Source organism: Sycon ciliatum, chromosome 12, assembly GCF_964019385.1.
Source record: "Sycon ciliatum chromosome 12, ocSycCili1.1, whole genome shotgun sequence".
Lineage (NCBI taxonomy): Eukaryota > Metazoa > Porifera > Calcarea > Leucosolenida > Sycettidae > Sycon > Sycon ciliatum.
Window position 1 is genome coordinate 28865807 of NC_088654.1, and position 22167 is coordinate 28887973.

Here is a 22167-nt window from a genome sequence, read left to right on the forward strand (position 1 = left end):
TGTCAGTATTTTTCCGCTCGAGGCGAGCACCGATACCGCTAAAAGTGTTTCTGTGCTGTGTGCGGCGCTGAACCGCAGTGTGTTTGCAGGGACTACGTAGCTGTGTAGAAACCACTGGTGGAGTGGTGCACCAGTACGTGTTTGAGGAATAGTCTGAAAAAATGCGCTCTTGTTTTGTGATTTGGCTACGGCCATAGGGTGACTTTCATAACACCGTTATCATTAGTTCCTAGTGTTTGTTCAAGGACCACGGGTGGGGAAGAGTAGAGTCGCTACCGAGCCTAGCACAGGCTAGTGCGAGAAGACGTTTGTGCTTTCCTCGTCACTCGCTCGCACACGATATGGCCGAAGGAAAATGGCCTCCACTACCTCTTCAAAAGCCCAGAAAACTTGGCGAGCGGCCGAAAAAGGTTGCAGAAAAGCCGAAAGCGGATGAGACGGACGAATTGAACCTGGCACCGTAAGTACATGTCAGGGACTTCTCTAGGACTCCAGTACTGTAGTAGTGTAGTAGAACAATCAATGGCTGTCAATGGTTGTCAATGGTTGTCAATGGTTCGCAACTGTCAGAATGCATGATTATATCCTCAATGTCAAACAGTTCTGTCCGCAGATTGAGTATCCTCAATGTCATAGTATTTTGACATTGTATATTTCCGCTCAATGGAGAGGTTGCGCACAACGAAAATTCGTAGCACTGTAACGAAACCTTTTAGCGGAAAAAGCTAACCAATATTCATCAACCGGGAGGTTGCGCACAACGCGTGAACGCTTTCGTAGTACAGTTGAACATCGATTATCCGACCACCTCTGGGCAGACAACTGTCAGGCGGTGTTCAGATAAGGCAAATGTTCCGGATAAGAAAAAAACTGTCACTCACACACTTTCAGTGGTTATTACTAGCCGCACGAGCTTTTTACTTTTTACTTTTCAAAATTTTCGTATTTTTTGAATGGCTCACTACATGCACAGTGCGTACTCTACGGCACGTGCGCCCAAAAAAACTGTTACGGATAATCGAATGGTCGGATAGTCGATGTGCGGATAATCGATGTTCAACTGTACGTCGACGCGGCGCGCGCGCGGGTACGAAGAGTCAAGTCAAGGAGTTGTAAAATATCAGTATTTTAGTACTCCACGTACGTTACGACAATATTTCCGTAGATCTGCTCTGTTTCGATCGCGTTTGGACGGATCTTCGTAGCAACTTCAGGGTTCACAGTTGCGTAGAAAAACGTCGATTAGATGGGGGCGGCGCACGTGCTCCAAAATGCCAGCTTGACCAATCAGCAGTCAGCATTTCGTCGCATTTTTGCTCGAAGTAGGGGGTGTTTGAAGGAGTTAGCAGCACTTCAGCTAGGTTCTACGAGTCTGGGACGTGGCCCAGGCACAGAAGACAGGTGTTCCAAAAGATTTACCGAAACAAATTTTCATTACTCACACGGGTATGCCAGAGCATATGCGTAAACTTCGTGAGATATAGTACAGTATTGGAAAGGAGTATCCAAAAATGTCTCAGTAAATTTCTTTGCCAGGGTCTCCTGCAAAATTTAAGCCATAGATTGTCCAAATCGGCCAAGGGGAAGATGCTCTGTACTGATTTTAGTAACCCCGAGTCCCAGCGGCGCGCAACCGCTTGCGCGAAAATGTGCGAAGATCAAACAACAAGAAAAACGCATGCATGCAGCAGAACAGCAACGCGTGCCGTCGAAGAGAAAATCATTGTGCACAGACTGTTCAGTGTTCTCTCCTCAGTTCGCCCGCGACGTTGGTTGCTGTGCTTTCATTCTCGCTGGAGTTCTTGTGGCAGCGGATTTCGCCAACATGGAGGAACTGGTACCCTGGGAAACCTGGTCTTCAGTGGCCCTCGACTAACGCACGGTGGATTTGCTGGTCCCGTTCACCTCCATCAGCAGCTCCGTGTGGTATCATCATGTTCTCGGCGCTACTTGCCTGGCAAGCTCTGACTCGTTTGTTTGTCTTCTTACCTGTGGAACATCGCGATCGCTCATTGTAGAATCAGCTTTTGGTCGGACATGGCATGTTGCATTTACTGAGACTAGCACAGGTTGCGTTTCGCCTTCTCCTTCAAGGCACAGTGAAAGGTAATTCTTTCCCGAGGACAAGCACAACTACTGTAACTGTTCAATGTTGCGGTGCAATTCCCAGTGCAAATAACGAGAGAGCTTGGAAGCTCAGGGCCCTACGCTATGCTTTTTTGCCTTGATGACCTAGACAAAAAAAGCATAGGGATGTTATAAATTCTTTAAAAAATTCCTTTTTTTAAAAGACATAACCTGGGATTCGAACCCGCACTATCGCGCCCTGCATGCATCCCCCGATACACTTCGCATACATACTTATTCTTCCAAGTTGTTTCACATTGTGATCTTGCATTTGAAAGCCCTATTTGAATATGCATTGTGGCCAGCCGTCTTTGATGGCACGGTACGGTAGGGGATAGGTACGAGACAGGTACGATCGAGGGTAATACGACACCGTCTCCCGTACCATACCATACCATCAAACACAGCTGGCCACATACAGCTGCACGCAATATTCAAATAGGGCTTTCAAACGCAAGATAATAACGTAAAGCAACTTGGAAGAATGGGTATGAATGCGAAGTGTATGGGGGAATGCATGTAGGGCGATAGTGCGGGTTCGAATCCCAGGATATGCCTGAAAAAAAGGTAGACGAAAGAGGGATCTGACTCACAGAGATAATAACGAATAATCTTTACTTCAGGATGAGACACTAGTAAAGCAACTGAACTACACGAGAGGAATAACTGCAAGCTGTAACTGACTGAAACAACGAAAAGAACACAACTCGGTGTAGTCTCCAGTCCAAACAACAAGACGCCGACTCAACTAATTATGCACAGAAACTACAAGCCGCGAAGTCGGTTTCACGCGCGCGCGGGAAACGGCACATGAGACATGCATAACACAACACGATGCACTACTACTACTACATGCATCATGAATAGCATGAATAGCACAAAAGAACAGCCAGGAATAATTATGATTAGACTGGTCCACACAGGAACAATAAATGTATCACCTCTACGCGTGCACACAGCATAACTGACACCAAAGAAGGGCACGTTGATGCGGGCATGCATTGGAATTACCATGAACGTAATGACACCCAAAGGCTAGCGGCAGTGATTTGCCATAACACCATACTTAGACTACTGAAAGAGGTTCACCGTCTACTCATTCCACCCTCCTTGATACAACTACCGGTAAGTATCAACGTTGATACAACTAAAATGAACTATCAGAAAAGAAAACGAAACGTAACGAGCTATGAGCTAGCTGTACAGAAACATAAATGGCTGCAAAAACGGACGACTGATGCACAAGAGAGACACATCCAGCCGGTAAGCATGCTAGGGCGATTCAGAATCAGTCCTCACTATCATCAGGTCCAGCGACGCCCACCGTGACAACTGGGCACAGTCGCACCACAGGCCTGGTCACTGTCTTCCCGCCAACTAGCACTCTTGCCACACGCACGGTGCCGTCTTGACCTGGCATCACTTCCGTCACTCTTCCAAGGGGCCATTTACCCCGTGGCGTATCTGCCGTGATCACCAGGACGATATCTCCAACTGCTATGTTCCTTTCCTCGGCGGACCACTTAGCACGGCGATTCAGTCCGGGGACCCACTCTTTCATCCAACGGTGCCAGAAGTGTGTGACAAGTTCTTGCACTCTCCTCCATCTTTGTTGTAGGCGGTAATCGTCACTGCTTGTGCCGATGGAGAACTGCTCCACACGTCCAACCAAGAAGTGGTTCGGAGTCAAGGGCAAGTCGTCTCTGGCATCCACAGAAGGGATTGTTAGCGGTCTTGAGTTGAGGAGAGACTCGGTACTACAGAAAGCGGTCTGAAGCTCCTCATCGGTGATGCTGGCATCACTCAGAACTGCATGAATGGCCTTCTTGGCGGCTTTGACCATGGTCTCGTGAACGCCGCCGAAATGCGGGGCACCTGGAGGAATGAAGTGCCACCGTACACGTGGGAACTTCAACTGGAGCGCCGCCTGTTCTTGTTCTAGCTCTTTCAGCTCGCGTTGTCCTCCTACAAAGTTCGTCCCATTGTCCGACAGGACCTCTTCTGGCACGCCTCGGCGGTTGCTCATTCTCTCGAAGGCATTCAAGAAACTACTGGTGTCCAGGGAATAGGACAACTCCAAATGCACAGCACGGCACGTGAGACAAGTGAAGAGGCAGAGGTATCTCTTTGCCCGCCTCTGTCCTCGACCCTGAACTGTCGTAAATGGCCCGGCGTAGTCCACAGCAACCCGGCCGAAGGCACGACGCGGTGACTCTAACCGTATCTTCGGCAGAGGGGCCATGATTGGAGTGACAGGTTTGGCTTTCCTCTTTCTGCATTCAGTACACCTCTGCTCGCACTCACGAACTGCTTCTCGTCCCGCAATGATCCAGAAGCGTTGCATCAGCAGGGACCACGTGTGGTTGACTCCAGCAGCATGGTTCGCAGCCTCATGTTGGTCCTTGACAATCAGGTATGTAACCCAGTTGTGACGTGGTAGAACGATTGGATGCTTAGTTGCTTCGGGTAGGAATTCTGCATTCTGGGTCCGTCCTTCCACTCGCATGACTCCATCTTCATCTAGCCGAGGACAAAGACTAGCCAGTTTGCTGGTCGTTGGGATTGCCTTCCCCTTTCTCAGGAGAGCATACTCTGGGAAGCTCTCTTGTTGAGCTGTTCTGATGAAGGAAAGCTCCGCGTCTGTCACTTCCTCAGGGCTCAAGCTGCCGACTTGCCTCTCATCAACCGGGGTGCGGCAGTTGCTGACAAAGCGAAGCACCAAGGCTAGACGACGTACGGCGACTCTCCACGATGAGAAGTTCCTGGGTTCCAGCTTCCAATCTTTGCTCACAAACGTGAAGAGTGACACTCCTTCAACTGTGCTCATTGTGGCTTCCTTGCATGCGGACCTCACCTCGGGCACGACAGGACAAGTGAGTTTGCTGGGTGGTGGCGGCCACTGGGACTTGTCAAGGAGAAGATACTGCGGTCCATTCCACCATTGGGCCTCCTGTACAAGCTTGGCGGCACTGGACCCACGGGAAACCACATCTGCAGGATTGCACTCTGTCGGGACGTAGTGCCACTGACCTGGCTGACTTGAGGCTTGAATCTCTGCCACTCTGTTGGCAATGAATGGCTTGAACTGGCGACTTCGATTGCGCACCCACCACAAGACGTTCATGCTATCCGTCCACCAATGCCAACTGCTCTCGGGTATAGCCAGCACTTCACCCACTGACACAGCCAAATCTACTGCAACTACCGCCGCAGTCAGCTCCAAACGCGGGATGCTGGTGCTTTTTATCGGAGCTACCTTGCCTTTACTTGCCACCGGGCGACAGGTCACAGCCCCGGATTCGTAGCTGTGACGGAGGTAGGCGACTGCTCCATATGCGTCTTGCGATGCGTCGCTGAAGATGTGCAGTTCCGTGGCAGTGATCACTTCTGTGTTTGACAGTCTCAGACAACGGGGCACAGCCACGGCTTCTAGCTTCTCGAATTCATCACACCATTGCACTGCTCGGGCAAGTAGATCATCTTGCAGTGGCTCATCCCACTGAATACCATCGACCCACATTTCCTGGAACAGGATGCGGCCGCTCATCACGAAGGGCAAGACGAACCCCAGCGGGTCGAACAGAGTCGCCAGAATCTTCAGAAAGGTCCGCTTGCTCAGGACTGAGTAACTTGGTGCTCGACACCTGAACGTAAAGACATCCGTCTCTGCATCCCACTGCACACCAAGCGCTTTGGTTGACGGCAGAATACTATCCTGAAGATTCACCTGCTTGGCACGATCTTCCGGTGGGATCAGTTGGAGTAGCTCGGTGCTGTTCGAAATCCACTTGCGAGGATGCATTCCGGCACGGTGCCACAGCTCACTCAGGTCCTGGTACAGTTTGATGGCATCCTTGTCATCGTCGGTGGAATCCATAGTGTCGTCCATATAAGTCGACTTCAACACCGCTTCTGCAGCACGTGGGAATTCTTCTTTTAGCTGCTCAGCATGTTTCTGAGACACCATTTGTGCTAGGAATGGGGACGAATTCACGCCAAACACCACCCGTTGGTACTGGTAGGCGACTGGCTCCTTTGACGCATCCAAGTCCCGCCACAGAAAACGATGAAATTTCTGATCATCTTCAGACAGCTCGATCTGGAGGTACATCTCTGCTACATCGGCCACGATAGCAACTGGCTTTGCCCTGAATCGCAGCAATATGTGCGGTAGCTCTCTCTGCAGCTTCGGTCCTGGGTGGAGGTAGTCGTTCAGGCTTGCTCCTTTGCATTTGGCTGATGCGTCAAAGACCACCCTCACTTTAGTTGTTGTTGCATCTGGTCTGGTGACTGGAAAGTGCGGGAGGTACCAACCACCTGTTGACTCGAGCTTTACTGCAGTCACGTATCCAGCGTTCACATGATGCTGCAGTACACGGCAGTACTCCTTTGCTACTTCTGGTTCCTTGTGGAGGCGTTTCTCTGTCGAGCGCAGTCTCTTCAGTGCCATCTCGTAGCTACCGTTCTCCTCTGGCGGGCTTCTCTTCCAAGGCAGCTTGACGGTGTACCTGCCGTTGCAGTACTTTGTTGCTGCCTCTGCATCTGCAAGAGTTTGTCGGTCATTTGCTGCAAGCGGGCTCTGTCGGCGAGGCTCTTCCACCTCCCACATACGCCGGACCAGCATCTCCAGATTACCGTCATCGACTCTGCTGAAGTGAGTGCGGTGATGATCTGAGCTTCCACTCACAGGTCCAACACAGGTCCAACCTAGCGCGGTTCTCCTCGCCACCGGTTCTCCCTGATCACCCCTCACCTCCTCCAGAGAGTAGTGAAGCTCGGCATGATCCAGGCCAATCAGCATATCAATCTGGCGAGTTGCTGGCTGTTCGAAGGGTATGTCCAGCAGATGATGGTACTGACTTGACTCGACGGTCCAATCGTACGGTTTCAGTGTGCCTGTGACGTGACTAGTTGTGATGGCTGAGAACGGACTGATGTACTTGCCATCTACACTCTCTACCAGCAGATCCACTGGCATTGACTCGAAAGACTCCACCGCTCCGTTGAGGGTGCTGATCGAAACCTGTTTCATGGGTCCCTGCAAGTTGAGCTGGTCCGCTACCTCTGTGTTCACATAACTTTGGGTGCTCCCATCATCCAACAGCGCATTCACCCTGAGGTTGCGGTCACCGTTTCGTAAAACGACCGGCAAGGTTCTCAGTGACAACGGTCTGGCGCCTGCTCCGATGTTAGCAGTGGTTGTGGTTCTGGCTGTCTCACTGGTACGACCCCTTTCCGTGCCATTTCTGGCTTTAGACGTGTCAATGGCTACTGCCCTGTGAAGCAGATAGTTGTGGGTATCGCTGCACTTGTCTACGCCACACTTTCTCTTCCGCTGGCAGTTAGCACCTCGGTGGCCCTTGCCCAGACAGCGATAGCAGAGCCGATGTGTTTTCGCCACTTTCCAACGCTTGTCCACATCCATTTCCTTGAACTCTTTGCATGTCCACACTTGATGGTCCTGGGAGCATACTGGACACGCTGCCGGTGTCGGATTGGGTGACTCTGCTGCATGGAATGAGTGGCCTCGGGCTGCTGGGCGCTCTCGGCCATGTCTATGGCGACCAGGTGCTAGGCCTGCGATGGCTTCATTGGCGGTAATGTGAAAGTCGGCCTCGAGATTGACCCACTCGAGCAACGCCTCCACCCCTTCTGGGCGCTGATGCTCATAGAGCCACCTATGGTATCTTGTCAGCAGGTCTTCTGGCAGCTTCTGCTGGATTCGCGCGTACAGAGTGCCCACCTCTAGCTCCGATTGGCGACCCGCTGCTTTCAAGTTGGTCACGGCTACTTCCAACAAATCTGAGAACTGTTCCAGATCTTGTGCGTTGACTCGATCTCCGTGCAATGGCTTGAACCGTTCCAGTTCATCTAAGTACACCATCACTTGGCGCCGCGTACCTCCGAATTTCCGTTCCAGGCGTTCCATTGCCTTGTGGTATGAGTCCGGGGCGTACCCTAGCCGCTCGATGCATCTTAGCGCTTCTCCCGCTACATACTGTCGTAGCTGCAACAGCTTCAGGGTTGGGCTGATTGGCGCACTGTCCACGCACGCCAGGAACGTGGCCTTCCATAACTCATAGGCACGCTTATCACCATCAAACACGGGTATTGAAATGCTTCTCATTTTGCTGAAGACGTCTGCGGCTCCAGCTGGTGGTGCAGCAAAACTAGATGGTCTCGATGGAGTTGGTACTGGTAGACCATTGTAGCTGCCGCCATGGCCATGTGCCACACTCTGTGTAGGCCTGAAACTGGCTCTAGGTACAAATGGGACGGCGGCCACAGACTGGTGTAATGTATGGGCTGGTCTCTGGCTACTTCCACTCATGACTGCTGTGTGTACCCTGCTGGAGTGAACAGGGGCTGATTGCCTGGGCAGTACATTGCTATTGGTTGCTTGTACAGCTACAGGTGCGCTGGTGTTGCTGGCCTGACTCAGTGGCACTGTGGGACCTGCTGCTGCTGCTGCTGCTGGCGCACTGCTACTTGTGCGGGAACTGATGCTATGGCTACTACTGGTACTAGAACTGGAGTGGTGACTGCTCCCTGCACTCACACTGACTGGTGGAGTAGAGCTGGAGCTTGTGGGTGCACCTACAGACGAAGAAAGTGAGGTGATTGCGCTTTTACTTGAGACACTGGCACTGACAGGCCTGTTGGTGCTGAATATGTTGCTTGCTGCAGATGTGTCCGTGTTGCTTGTGACAGGAGTGAAGTCCGCACTGACGCCACCAGGCGCGGAAGACGGTCTAGCGGACTGTGCAGAACTCGCAGACTGAGCAGTTCCTGACACCCCACCTAATGGGTCGTGAGCAGCGTTGAAGCTTGATGGCATAACAGGGTGGTACTGACTGAACCCTGCGGAATGACGCGCACGAATATGTTGTTGCTCCTCGTACATCTCCACCTGCTGCTCCAGGTGCGCCATTGCTTCTGCCACTTCCTCCAGCTCCGTTATTGCTGCGTCGACTGCTTTGCCTTTTTTCTCGGCTTGAAAACACGTCACCAGTGACTCCAACACCTGATTCACCTCGTTGGCGAACCATTGCACTGCCTCGAATTCGTCTCTCACGGCATCCAAACTCAACTTCTCGTCACGGATCTGCAAAATCAAGCCTCGTCGCCGCGACGTCAAGCGCCGTTTCATTTGAATTTTTGCCACTCTCATGTCTGCAGATGCCGAGGTCACAGCATCGTTGACTTGCTCTTCCTGGCCATCCGTATTACCAGGCTCAACATAATCGCTAGGCTCAACATAATCGCCAGGCTCAACATCATGGCCAGGCCCAACATCATCGCCTACCGTGACCCTGTTCCGCTCGTGACTGATATCGTCGCTGTGTTCAGACATCTCGCTCCGATGGACTTCCGACTAGGTGAAGATAACCATCCTCTGCTACCATTAGACGAAAGAGGGATCTGACTCACAGAGATAATAACGAATAATCTTTACTTCAGGATGAGACACTAGTAAAGCAACTGAACTACACGAGAGGAATAACTGCAAGCTGTAACTGACTGAAACAACGAAAAGAACACAACTCGGTGTAGTCTCCAGTCCAAACAACAAGACGCCGACTCAACTAATTATGCACAGAAACTACAAGCCGCGAAGTCGGTTTCACGCGCGCGCGGGAAACGGCACATGAGACATGCATAACACAACACGATGCACTACTACTACTACATGCATCATGAATAGCATGAATAGCACAAAAGAACAGCCAGGAATAATTATGATTAGACTGGTCCACACAGGAACAATAAATGTATCACCTCTACGCGTGCACACAGCATAACTGACACCAAAGAAGGGCACGTTGATGCGGGCATGCATTGGAATTACCATGAACGTAATGACACCCAAAGGCTAGCGGCAGTGATTTGCCATAACACCATACTTAGACTACTGAAAGAGGTTCACCGTCTACTCAAAAGGAGAATTGAAAAATTTATAACATCCTATGCTTTTTTGCCGTCAGATACAGATAGCGCCAGGCGTGACACAAACAAACACACAAACAAACACCAAATTAAAGCTGTGTGGACCCTGGCTAGCGCCAGACGTTACTGAAGTAACGTCTTCTGCATAGCTACGGGAATAAAGCAAACTATTTCCACTGGAGAATGCACGATCGTAAAAACACAAGGTCGACACGAACGGAACCGAGAATGGTTTGACACTGCATGCGGAGAGAAGCGAGGAAAGGACAGGTCCTACCAAACATCGGCTCTAAACCTACTACAAAAGGCTACAAGTACAACTCAGGTTCTTTCTCTGTTCTGTTCTGGTCTGTTCTGTTCTGTTCTGTTTGGATGCGTGGGGTGTACACGATCGGTACTCTCCCGGGGTCACGCGACTCACGTGCGCCAAACCCGCCCTCGCACGACGCTTTTGTCGATCCTGCATGCCTACTGTGAGCCCTGAACTTTCGTTATTCGAACCCGGACGGTCGGGGGGGGGGGGGGGTGAACACGTGCCAATTGAAATGACGTTGCACACGGATCAGCAGTGGAAGTGTTGCGTTGAACATTTGACATGGATTTTACAAGCATTTGACATGCACTTGACATGGATTTGACATGGATTTGACATGGATTTGACATGGATTTCATATCGATAGAAAGTTGTTTTTGACTACTTCACTTGGCATGTTTTGCCATACCATGAGAAAGTTTTACGCTGCAGTTCTGACCCTCTATGATCAGTTTCTGTTTGTACTGCATACTGTTGCAGGCTACTGGATGATATGTCACTGGAGGAACGTATGAAGACTAGGGACATACGCATACAGCAATATGTAAGACATAAGTGGTTAAATGTACTTGTCCTTGCTCTTGCAGTTGTTGCGTTCTTTCATGTGGGGTAGTACCTTTGCTAATTGCGTTATACAGAGCTCACTGACTTGTCAGTTTGAGCTGCCTGAGCTATCGGGTCCGGCTTCATTTTCTCCTTGATATACTGAAAAAGTCCGGAAGGGATGAAACACACCTGTCGGCAGATTAAGTACGTGTGCATGTAGTGTAGAACTTACTTGTGCAAGTTGTAGTGTAGAACTTACTTGTGCAAGTTGTAGTGTAGAACTTACTTGTGCAAGTTGCAGTGTAGAACTTACTTGTGCAAGTTGTAGTGTAGAACTTACTTGTGCAAGTTGTAGTGTAGAACTTACTTGTGCAAGTTGTAGTGTAGAACTTACTTGTGCAAGTTGTAGTGTTGAACTTACTTGTGCAAGTTGTAGTGTAGAACTTACTTGTGCAAGTTGTAGTGTAGAACTTACTTGTGCAAGTTGTAGTGGAAAAAACAGATTACAGTCCATTCAGAAAAAAGATGAGCGCTGGCTCTGGAGAGCTCCCGGTGTTTGGCGATTTTGTGGCACACTGTGCAGTGCCGCGCGATTCGAAACTTGAAAAAGGGTCCAAAAAAGGCACCTCAACTGGGGTTCGAACCACAAATGTACTGTTAATTAAGCAAGTGGAGTGAACGGCCTGGATTTTCATGGTTTTTACCCAGTCCAGTGCTTTGGGGGCAAAACCTGGCCAAAATCCTATTCTTGTTATGGCTTGCTTTTTGGAGAAATAGACTTCAAAAACACAATTGGAAAAGCATTCCATGCGGGATTGCCAAAAATATTGTGACGAAAACTCAAACTTTGACCCGTTTATGGCCAGAAGCTAGGATATCATCTTTTTTCTGAATGGACTGTAAGCAGGTTGTACTGGTTATGCAGGTTGTACTGGTTATGCAGGTTGTACTGGTTATGCAGGTTGTACTGGTTATGCAGGTTGTACTGGTTATGCAGGTTGTACTGGTTATGCAGGTTGTACTGGTTATGCAGGTTGTACTGGTTATGCAGGTTGTACTGGTTATGCAGGTTGTACTGGTTATGCAGGTTGTACTGGTTATGCAGGTTGTACTGGTTATGCAGGTTGTACTGGTTATGCAGGTTGTACTGGTTATGCAGGTTGTACTGGTTATGCAGGTTGTACTGGTTATGCAGGTTGTACTGGTTATGCAGGTTGTACTGGTTATGCAGGTTGTACTGGTTATGCAGGTTGTACTGGATATGCAGGTTGTACTGGTTATGCAGGTTGTACTGGTTATGCAGGTTGTACTGGTTATGCAGGTTGTACTGGTTATGCAGGTTGTACTGGTTATGCAGGTTGCACTGGTTATGCAGGTTGTACTGGTTATGCAGGTTGTACTGGTTATGCAGGTTGTACTGGTTATGCAGGTTGTACTGGTTATGCAGGTTGTACTGGTTATGCAGGTTGTACTGGTTATGCAGGTTGTACTGGTTATGCAGGTTGTACTGGTTATGCAGGTTGAATAGGTTCTGTAGGTTGTACTGCCTCGGGGTATGCCTTGAAATACGAAATGTACTGAAACAGAAACACAAAAATTAATAAGAATAAGCGCAACGCACAAAGAAGGAGGACAGAGGCATGTCAGTGCGGAGTGGCATTGTGTTTGGTGTCAGAGAAGTGCGTGCAAATGTGACTGTGAAACAGGGACTGCGAGGCTGTGGCTCTCAGGTCTGCAAGGCATTCCAGACAGTAGCGGTGCGGAAGAGAAATGACCTCCCAGCGTGTTTCCCAACCCGTGGCAGAGTGAATGCGAGTTGGCGGCGGCGACTACGCGTGGGGCAGTATCCCGCTGCTTCAAAAAGTTCTGGTTGGGTGGTGACCAAATGGAAGAATTCCATAAGGCAGGCGATCTTCCTGCGCCAGGATAGACTTGGCCACCCCAGCTGTTTAAACAATGATGACTTGGGCTCGTCTGATGGGCAAGGGCATCTCTCAAGCCGCATGACTGTGCGAGCTACTCTGGCTTGCAGCCGTTCAAGGGTGAGCCGCTGTGCAGCAGAGAGGGAGGACTCCCATACTGGGGCGGCGTATTCTGCTGTGGGGCGGACATACGTAAGGTACAGCTTCCTGACGATGTCTCCTGTTAAACGGTCAGCCATATGGCACAGAAGAACGCAGCGCTGTCTAAACTTGCTTATTGTCTGTTCAATATGCTCCTGGAAGCTAAGTGTTTCACTCAACAACACTCCCAGGTGACGGTGACTGGTTGACGGCTGGATACCGCGGATGGTCTCTGCAGCTCCTTCCTCAGCGAATGAGATAACAACGGTTTTCGATGGGTTGAAGGTTCCGCCTACTCGGTCGGCCCAGGCAAATGTGTCCTGCAGGGCAGTAAGGTATCATTGATTAAAGGACCATTCTGGAACATTCAGCATAATTGTATTTCTCTTGCTAGGCTGTTCATTACGAATTATTAGCCCTCCACTGTCTGCTATCTCAGCCCTACAGCCTCCCATTATAATGGAACTCCCTTCAATTTAGACTACGTCTTTGGGAAATCCTCAAATATATATGGCAATAAATAAGATAAATTGTGCACTCATAACAACAGCAAAAATGAAGAAAGTCAAGTTCCATAACGTTTTCTTGTGACTGTCATCAGTGGAACGCCGTCACATAAAAATGTAATAACTAAAACACACACTTATATACATGTAGCTAATATGGTTTCAGGTAGAAATACAGCAGCTAACAGGTACAAAAAGCGAAGTTTGCACCTTTGCAATGTGTGAATATAGTGTATGTGAGAAAGGTAGTGGCAGATGAATGTGATACTGTGTGAATGAATGTAATGGTGCGTGTGTATTACTTGAAGAGTGTGAGTGATACATTTTCTTTCTGTTTACATAGCACAGGGTCACGAGTACGAATATACACAGCTTCCAACACCTGTAATTGCTTGAAGAAACGTGCGCAACAAATAACACTAAACCAGGAATTGTCAAACACCTTACGACATTCTGGACTGGACACCAAATGCTTGTACACTGCAGACTTCCTCTTGTCAACATCAAACTCCTGCTCATCACTACTCTCATCCTCCACCTCCATTCCAATGCCGCCGTCCATCCCATCGCACTCGTATTCGTCGTCATCAGTCTCCATCTCCTCGCGACACCGCTTCCCTCTCCTTGATTCGTTCTGTGCCGTGCCTGTGCTTCCTCCTGCGTCTCCTTGCCTTGTGTTCTCCACTTGTCTCAGTCGTGCCTCTGCTAGTCTCTTGCTTCTCCTCGGTTCTGCTCTGTTTTCAAGTTGTTCCCCTTCCGCTCTTACCGTTGTAGCAACATTGTTTGTCGAGGAGCGACCGTCCGGCGGCCTCCCTTGCCGTGGTCCGGTTTCCGAGGGGGGAACCAGATTAGTCTGCTCGTTCTCAATGGAAGTAGTCGGTGTTTCTGTTTCCGAATTGTGAGCCGTGCTAGGTGTAGAAATAGGCAGCGGATGTTTTCGTGGTCTCCCACGCTTCGGCCTGCTTAACCTGGCAGCCTGGGACAACAATGATAATGGGACGTGCTGCTTGATGCGTTCGGACGAGTGTTGAAGCGTCCTGCCAACATACCGACTACCACATTGTCGGCATTCAAATTGATAAATGAGATGGCCCAAATGGTGGGTTGGCAGGACGTCCTTCAACACTGTGAACGAACGCACCGTTGTAAAGACAGTAACTACATTCACTGCATAGTATGTCTTTTGCACGATCGATTTCACTGCACGACTGACTTTTGTTGATTCAGAGCCTTTCCAAGGCAGGCATAAGAACACCCGACACGGTGTTGGCCCGATTTTGTGTTCCTTCCGCGGCTCTTTGCTCGTGAGCAGTTTTGCTAAGAGTGATGATGGATATCCATTTTTCAGGAAAACTGAGCGCAGGAAATCGAGTTCAGGTTGTAATTTACTGTCAGAGCAAATGTATCTTGCCCTATCCACCAAGTTCCGGACTAAATTGATCTTGTACTGGGCCGAGCAATATGAGTCATGCATTATATATTGTCCTGTAAACGTAGGCTTACGATAAACCGATGTGACAACACCATCACACGTCCTTTCAACTAAGACATCCAAAAACGACAATTTTCTGGATTCTTCGTGTTCACATGTGAAGCGCAGCGCAGGATGGACATCATTCAATTCAGTTAGAAAGGCTTCACTGTCACGTCTTGATTCGAAATAGGTAAATGAGTCGTCCACAAATCGAACGTACAGCTGAGGCCACTTTACTTTATCCATTCTCGACTCGCAATATCCAACGAAGAGGAGATGAAGAGGAGAGGAGATGGAGACTGATGACGACGAATACGAGTGCGATGGGATGGACGGCGGCATTGGAATGGAGGTGGAGGATGAGAGTAGTGATGAGGAGGAGTTTGATGTTGACAAGAGGAAGTCTGCAGTGTACAAGCATTTGGTGTCCAGTCCAGAATGTCGTAAGGTGTTTGACGATTCCTGGTTTAGTGTTATTCGTTGCGCACGTTTCTTCAAGCAATTGCAGGTGTTGGAAGCTGTGTATATTCGTACTCGTGACCCTGTGCTATGTAAACAGAAAGAAAACGTTGTATCACTCACACTCTTCAAGTAATACACACGCACCATTACATTCATTCACACAGTATCACATTCATCTGCCACTGCCTTTCTCACATACACTATATTCACACATTGCAAAGGTGCAAACTTCGCTTTTTGTACCTGTTAGCTGCTGTATTTCTACCTGAAACCATATTAGCTACATGTATATAAGTGTGTGTTTTAGTTATTACATTTTTATGTGACGGCGTTCCACTGATGACAGTCACAAGAAAACGTTATGGAACTTGACTTTCTTCATTTTTGCTGTTGTTATGAGTGCACAATTTATCTTATTTATTGCCATTTTACGACTATTGTCTCCTCGTCGACTGGTTCTGTAGGTTGTACTGATTATGTAGGTTGTACTGGTTATGTAGGTTGAATAGGTTATGCAGGTTGTACTGGTTATGCAGGTTGTACTGGTTATGCAGGTTGTACTGGTTATGCAGGTTGAATAGGTTCTGTAGGTTGAATAGGTTCAACTTTACCATACAGGTACAGGTATAGGTAGATCATTGCAAGCCCAAGATTATACTTTCACTGCTACTGGAAATGAGTCCCGATTCCAAAAAGGGGGAGAGAGAGAGGGAGAGAGAGAGAGAGAGAGAGAGAGAGAGAGAGAGAGAGAGAGAGAGAGAGAGAGAGAGAGAGAGAGAGAGAGAGAGAGAGAGAGAGAGAGAGAGAGAGAGAGAGAGAGAGAGAGAGAGAGAGAGAGAGAGAGGGGGAGGGACGGGGGGGAGGGAGGAAGAGAGAGGAAGAGAGAGGAAGACAGGGTGAGATGGGGGATAGAGAGGGAAGGAGAGAGAGGGAGAGGGAGGGAGAGAGGGGGGAAAGAGAGGGAGGGAGAGGGAGAGGGAGAGGGAGAGGGAGAGAGAGAGGGAGAGGGAGAGGGAGAGAGAGGGGGAGAGAGAGGGAGAGAGAAAGGGAAAGATTATTATTTTTATTATAAATATTTATTCTTCTTTTACTAGGGAATTCCCAACAGGCGTCAGCGCCTTTTTACAGGGAACCCTAGGTATAATTTGATGGATGAGCGAAATTCAGCTGGTGAACTAGACACGCGGCAAGCCGGTGGAAGTGTATTCCACCTGGCAGCGCCCAAATAAGAAATTGCACTAAAGCCATATCGGGTGTTAGCGGGGGGCAGAACAAGAGCAGCAGAGACTTGGCCACGGGTGGTGGCTGCAGTGCGAGCACCATGGGCGCGCAAGGTAAAGCGGTCTCGCAGAAGAGGACTAGCAAGTCCATTCAGGCAGCGGTAAACAAATACATAGGTTTTGAAGTTGAGGCGTTTCTCATCATGCATTATGTAAGTTTAAAGTATTGAGAAATGGTCTTCCCTCTCAAATACCTCGGGAAGCATTTAAAAAGAAGGAGTTTTGCAACATTTTGCTTATCAAAACCCCTCTCGCATGTGTGTACGTGCATGCGTGCACGTGGTGTGTGTATATGTGTATGTATGTATGTGTGTATGTGTGTATGTGTGTATGTGTGTATGTGTGTATGTGTGTATGTGTGTGTGTGTATGTGTGTGTGTGTGTATGACTGTGTATGTGTGTGTGTGTGTGTGTGTGTGTGTGTGTGTGTGTGTGTGTGTGTGTGTGTGTGTGTGTGTGTGTGTGTATGTGTGTGTATGTGTGTATGTGTGTATGTGTGTATGTGTGCATGTGTGTATGTGTGTATGTGTGTGTGTGTATGTGTGTGTGTGTGTGTGTGTGTGTGTGTGTGTGTGTGTGTTGTCTTGATCTGTTTCAATCAGAATCAGATCCGCTATCGTTGCTATAAAGAGAAAATCTGTGGGTGCACATCCAGTGCATTTGCAGATTTGCGTGCTTCTCTTGTGACGGGCGTATACATGGTACATGGTGTGTGTATATGTGTGTATGTGTGTACAGTCAACTTTGCGTATAACGACACTCGGCCGGGCATCAGAAAAGTGTCCTTATTCGCGAATTGTCGTTATATCCGAAGTCTCATTATATGTATACAGGTAGAATGGACTTTGCTCTGGGCATGAAAAGTCTGTCGTTATTCGCGAATTGTCGTTATATCCGCAGTCGTTATTTGCGAAGTTGACTGTATGTGTGTATGTGTGTATCACTGTGTATATGTGTGTATCACTGTGTATATGTGTGTGTGTGTGTGTGTGTGTATGTGTGTTGTGTGTGTGTGTATGTGTGCATTGTGTTGTTTTTATGCATCAACCGTTTGGCTTCAGGTTGCGTTCAAGAAGAAGCAGAAGAGAAAGAATCCACCAGTTGGAGGTAAGACAATACGAATGATTAATCAAAAGATGAGAGTCCAACAAGCTGAGTTGCCGCAAGTCGCCGAGTCCCAGGCTGGAAGTTATCTACATATTCACTAGCAATAGGCAACTGCGAACTAGAGACTGGATGTTGGAGTTGATCAAACTGATCCCTGTGTGAGTGGAGCTATATGGTACACAATTGCACAGCGTGCCTTGTCAAAACATGTGTACTCTCGGACACTGCTGCCAGCATTCCATTCCTTCAAGCTACTTCGGAGATCATCAGCTAAGGCTGTGTTTACATGAGAAATTTCAACCCGGGTCGAGTTCAGCCCGGGTTGAAAGTCTGTACGATAGACAAAAGAGGTGAGCGTTTACATGAAGACAGTTGACCCGGGTCAAATACTGATATGCCGCCAAAAGTCCACTTCTACAGTCCTGTAAGGTCACGTGAATCCGTTTGCGCGAAATTTGCATCTGCAGTGCTGTTCAAACCTGGCGCGAGATACGCACAGAAGTACGTTTGTACGATTTTCTTGACCCGGGTTGATTTCAACCTTCCCCTTGGGGGGAGGGTTGAAATCAACCCGGGGCAAAATTTCAACCCGGGTCAAGCGCAATGCGTCATGAAAACGCGTCATTCATTTTGTGTACATGGCGGGTTGAAATCTGACGCGGGTCGAACTCAACCCGGGTTGAAACGCTTCATGTAAACACAGCCTAAGTGTGTGGTTGTTACTGGTCAATTGTATTCACTTTCGAGCAAGATTGTCAGGTCCTCCCTTCATAGTTCTGTTTGAGCAAGTGCTTTGACATTTGTACCACAGGAAACTATAATGGCTGGACTTGTAGTAGGTGGTACGTGCTGCTACTGTGCGGGTCGGGCATCCGCCTGGATACCGCTAAGTCGGTTACTTTGTACTTGAGATAACAGTAGCGAGCATTCTTCTTGCGCACTGCACACCTGCCTTGCTTTACGTATTCCTTCTCATGGTCTACTACATCAAAAAGACATCAGCAGGACGCAAGGGCAGATTTGCTGAAGCGGTTCAGGCACGTACCTTGGTACCTTGGTACCTTGGTACCTTGGTACCTTGGTCGTCTGCTTTAGCACACACAGTACTGCCTGTCGCCAAATGTTGATGTTCAAAATCTCCTCTCACTTACTCCTTGCCACGTTTCCTCCTCACTGACTCTGCACTATGCTTGCCGCCATGCACCCACCATGACCCACTATGGACAGGTCGACATAATGGGCGGAAAGTGTGCAGTAAAAATTCTTGCCCCTGATACCTGGACGATATGACACAAGCGAGCAATCCATCAGATCCACCCCACACATGCCGGCATTCTACTCGTGTATAAGGTGGGCGGCTAAACGCTTGCTGTCTGGGCATCCTTGATGCGACGGTTAGCATATTGCAATGGCATGTGCATTTGGTACTTACAAGTCATGTACTTGCAAAGTGAGCAATTGGATTGTTTGCCACTTGTACACATATACATCACCTTTACACCCGTAGTTAAAGCTATGACACGTAGTCTTTTTCATTGCTGTGGTGGTGGTGGTGGTGGTGATCAGTTTCCCTGCACCCCCTGCCAGGTTTTCACGTATTGTGCCTGTTGCACGGTCTGGCAACTCATGCCTCTCAGTTTCAGAATGGTGTTCCACAACATCGACCATAGAATTAACAAGAATATATTGCACCAAATGGAGAGACAGGCTGGTTGGCTTCCTTTCCTTGGTAGATTTTCAAGTGCCAGGGGTAGCCACCAAACCCACAGAGCCACCCCAGCTTATATCCAAACCTAATAGGCTTGCCACGGATGTACATCAGAGCAGAATGGCGGACATAGTAAGGAACGATTGATTCTATAATAAGGATAGCAGTGAATGGACAAGCCATATCGGCCAAGGCACTTACCCAATGATGCATACAGTGGCTGAACCCTGGCCATGTTGTCTCCCGCTGCCAATGCCTGGTTGTCAGCAAAGTGGATCTCAGACTAGATGCTCTGGAATGAATTCCTACTTGTAGCCTCTGCAACAATAGGCACACCAAGATCTGCCTAGTTGACCAATAAGCGATATCTTGCGGCAGAGGATGATATCCAGGAAGTAACAAGATTCCTAATAAGCATGCTAGGTCAGCAGCTGTGGCTGAGACTTTTCTTTCGTTCCGAAAATGTGGAGCATAGAGGTTGGGTTGCTGTACTATAATTATGCTTGATTAGTCCAACCGCAACAGAACGCTGCCAGCTTTGAAACTCCGTTTTGCCGTCAAGCTCGGGATACAACTACACATTCTGCTCTTTCCCTGACAACAACATAGTGGCGAGTTTGGAGCCTTTTCTGATTTCAGAAATTTTAGGTGCTAAATATTTTCGGTATGAGGGCAAAAGCCAGGTTAGGTGAACAGAAATTTTATGTACAGAGAAGCAGTTCCCTATTGGATTACCGTAAAGTCGCGGATAAAAGCCGGGTTTGAATACAAGCACATCGCGGATAGAAGCCTGAAAATCAAACGGGTCAAATGCATATAAGCATGTCGCGCGTAGAAGCCTGGCTTCTATGCTAGCGCGGATCGGGTAGATCAAGAGTGCATGCGCTATGTACGGTGCATGGTAAAACTGCCGCCGTACCGGTAGTCAGTGGTAGATCTACGCGTGTCGCGCGCAGAAGCCTGGCTTCTACGTGCATACAAGCCTGGCAAAAATATCAGTGGTGCATATAAGCATGGTTTGCATACAAGCCTGGTTTGCATTAAAGCCTGATGCAGAAAGCGGCTTATATGCTTATAAGCCTGGCTTTTATCCGCGACTTTACAGTATGTGTCTTAGTGTTTGTTCGGTGTATTGAAATTTTAGGTATGAAACAGACGCACCGAAAGTACCGAAAATACAAGTACACGGAAAATTTGTGAAATTACAGTATTTATTCCTCCATAGAAAGATGTTGTGATGGAAACGTTTGGCAGATGTTCCACAGGACAAGAGTATAGCCAGATCTCTATACACAAACAAAACAACTGTTTCGCTGCTGAACTCTTTTCATTCTTAAACAATGTGGGTCCTGATGTAGCATTACAGTTAGGTTAGATCTGTGGTGAGGGCACATGTAGCTAAATTCAGGGTGAGGAAATAGAGATGCATTGGAAGACAGGCAAAAAGCTCTGTGATTTTGGCATGCGATTGATCCGCATTACTCCTTCTTCAAATTTTTGTGTACAATTCGTTTCTAATTGTATCAGTATGTTGGTTTCTTCAAAGTCTTGAAAGGGTTAAAAGAACAACACATTGAATCAGTATATGTATACTGATTGCTGATTGCTGTTGCAGGGAAACCGCGGCTGGGTCTGTATCCAGAAACATTCGGCATCCCAAACTTTACTCTTCTTCCCCCTAACGACAACATTGATACAGGTGGCAGAGAAAAAATCCGGGTAGGACCCCGACTAAAGTTGAACGGTGAGTGTTTGCCGCATCATCACACAGAAACACACATACACACACACACATATCCACACATCCACACACATACGCACGCACGCACGCACAATCATACTCATACTCCTGCCCATCGCTGAATCGATGATAGCGAACAAGCTATGTAAGACATGGCAATTGGTGCTGGGATTACGCCATTCAACAGCTTGCAAGGCTGATGAATTGATCGCCAATAATGTTCACCTGGTCTACACCACACAGCTGGTTGAAGTGGCTTTTCTGGCCAATGAATCCCAATTTTTCATTTTCACTGGTTGGAGGAAAAGACGCAAACGGGAAAAGTCTGAAGAAAAAAATTGACCGGGGACCCTCGCTTGTTGCCAGCGATGCTCTGACCACTGAGCTATGGTGTAGTTGTCATCCCAGCAGAGACCGTTCAACATTTACTTCAGACTTCGTAACTCACACGTCCTGTGAATCCACACAGGCGGGTGGGACGCAGCCCTCACAGTAAATCACACACTTAACGTACACACTAGCCCGCGCGGAGCCCCAAATTATAAAATATTCACTGGTTTGAGGGAAAGACACAAACGAGAACATTTTTTTCATTCATTCATTCACCATACATGCACACACACATGCACGCGTGTGCGTGGGTGCGTTCATGTATGCACGCACCCACGCACACACGTATGCACGCATGTACGCACACACACGTATACACATATTGTGACAGTGAGGTCCATACATGTCGTGACCATCACCATTGCCTGATCATTGTGAGAAACCTGAAACACTGATTCGTCGGGGGTTCTTACTATCTTACTTGTAGTCCCCGGATGGTAGGCCCTTCCGATTACTATCACAATCACATGTACATCCCATGTACACCACACTCAGAGGACTGA

General features: G+C 48.4%; 1 protein-coding gene across 1 annotated transcript; it reads left to right on the plus strand.

The window, feature by feature from the left end:
• Positions 1 to 130: 130 nt before the first annotated feature.
• LOC135828127 (uncharacterized) lies at positions 131 to 22167 on the plus strand. The gene is made up of 5 exons (XM_065340560.1): positions 131 to 460; positions 10868 to 10931; positions 17780 to 17825; positions 21149 to 21277; positions 22160 to 22167. Exons 1-5 carry the CDS (start codon positions 342 to 344, stop codon positions 22165 to 22167), a joined length of 366 nt encoding a protein of 121 aa, XP_065196632.1. The 5' UTR covers positions 131 to 341.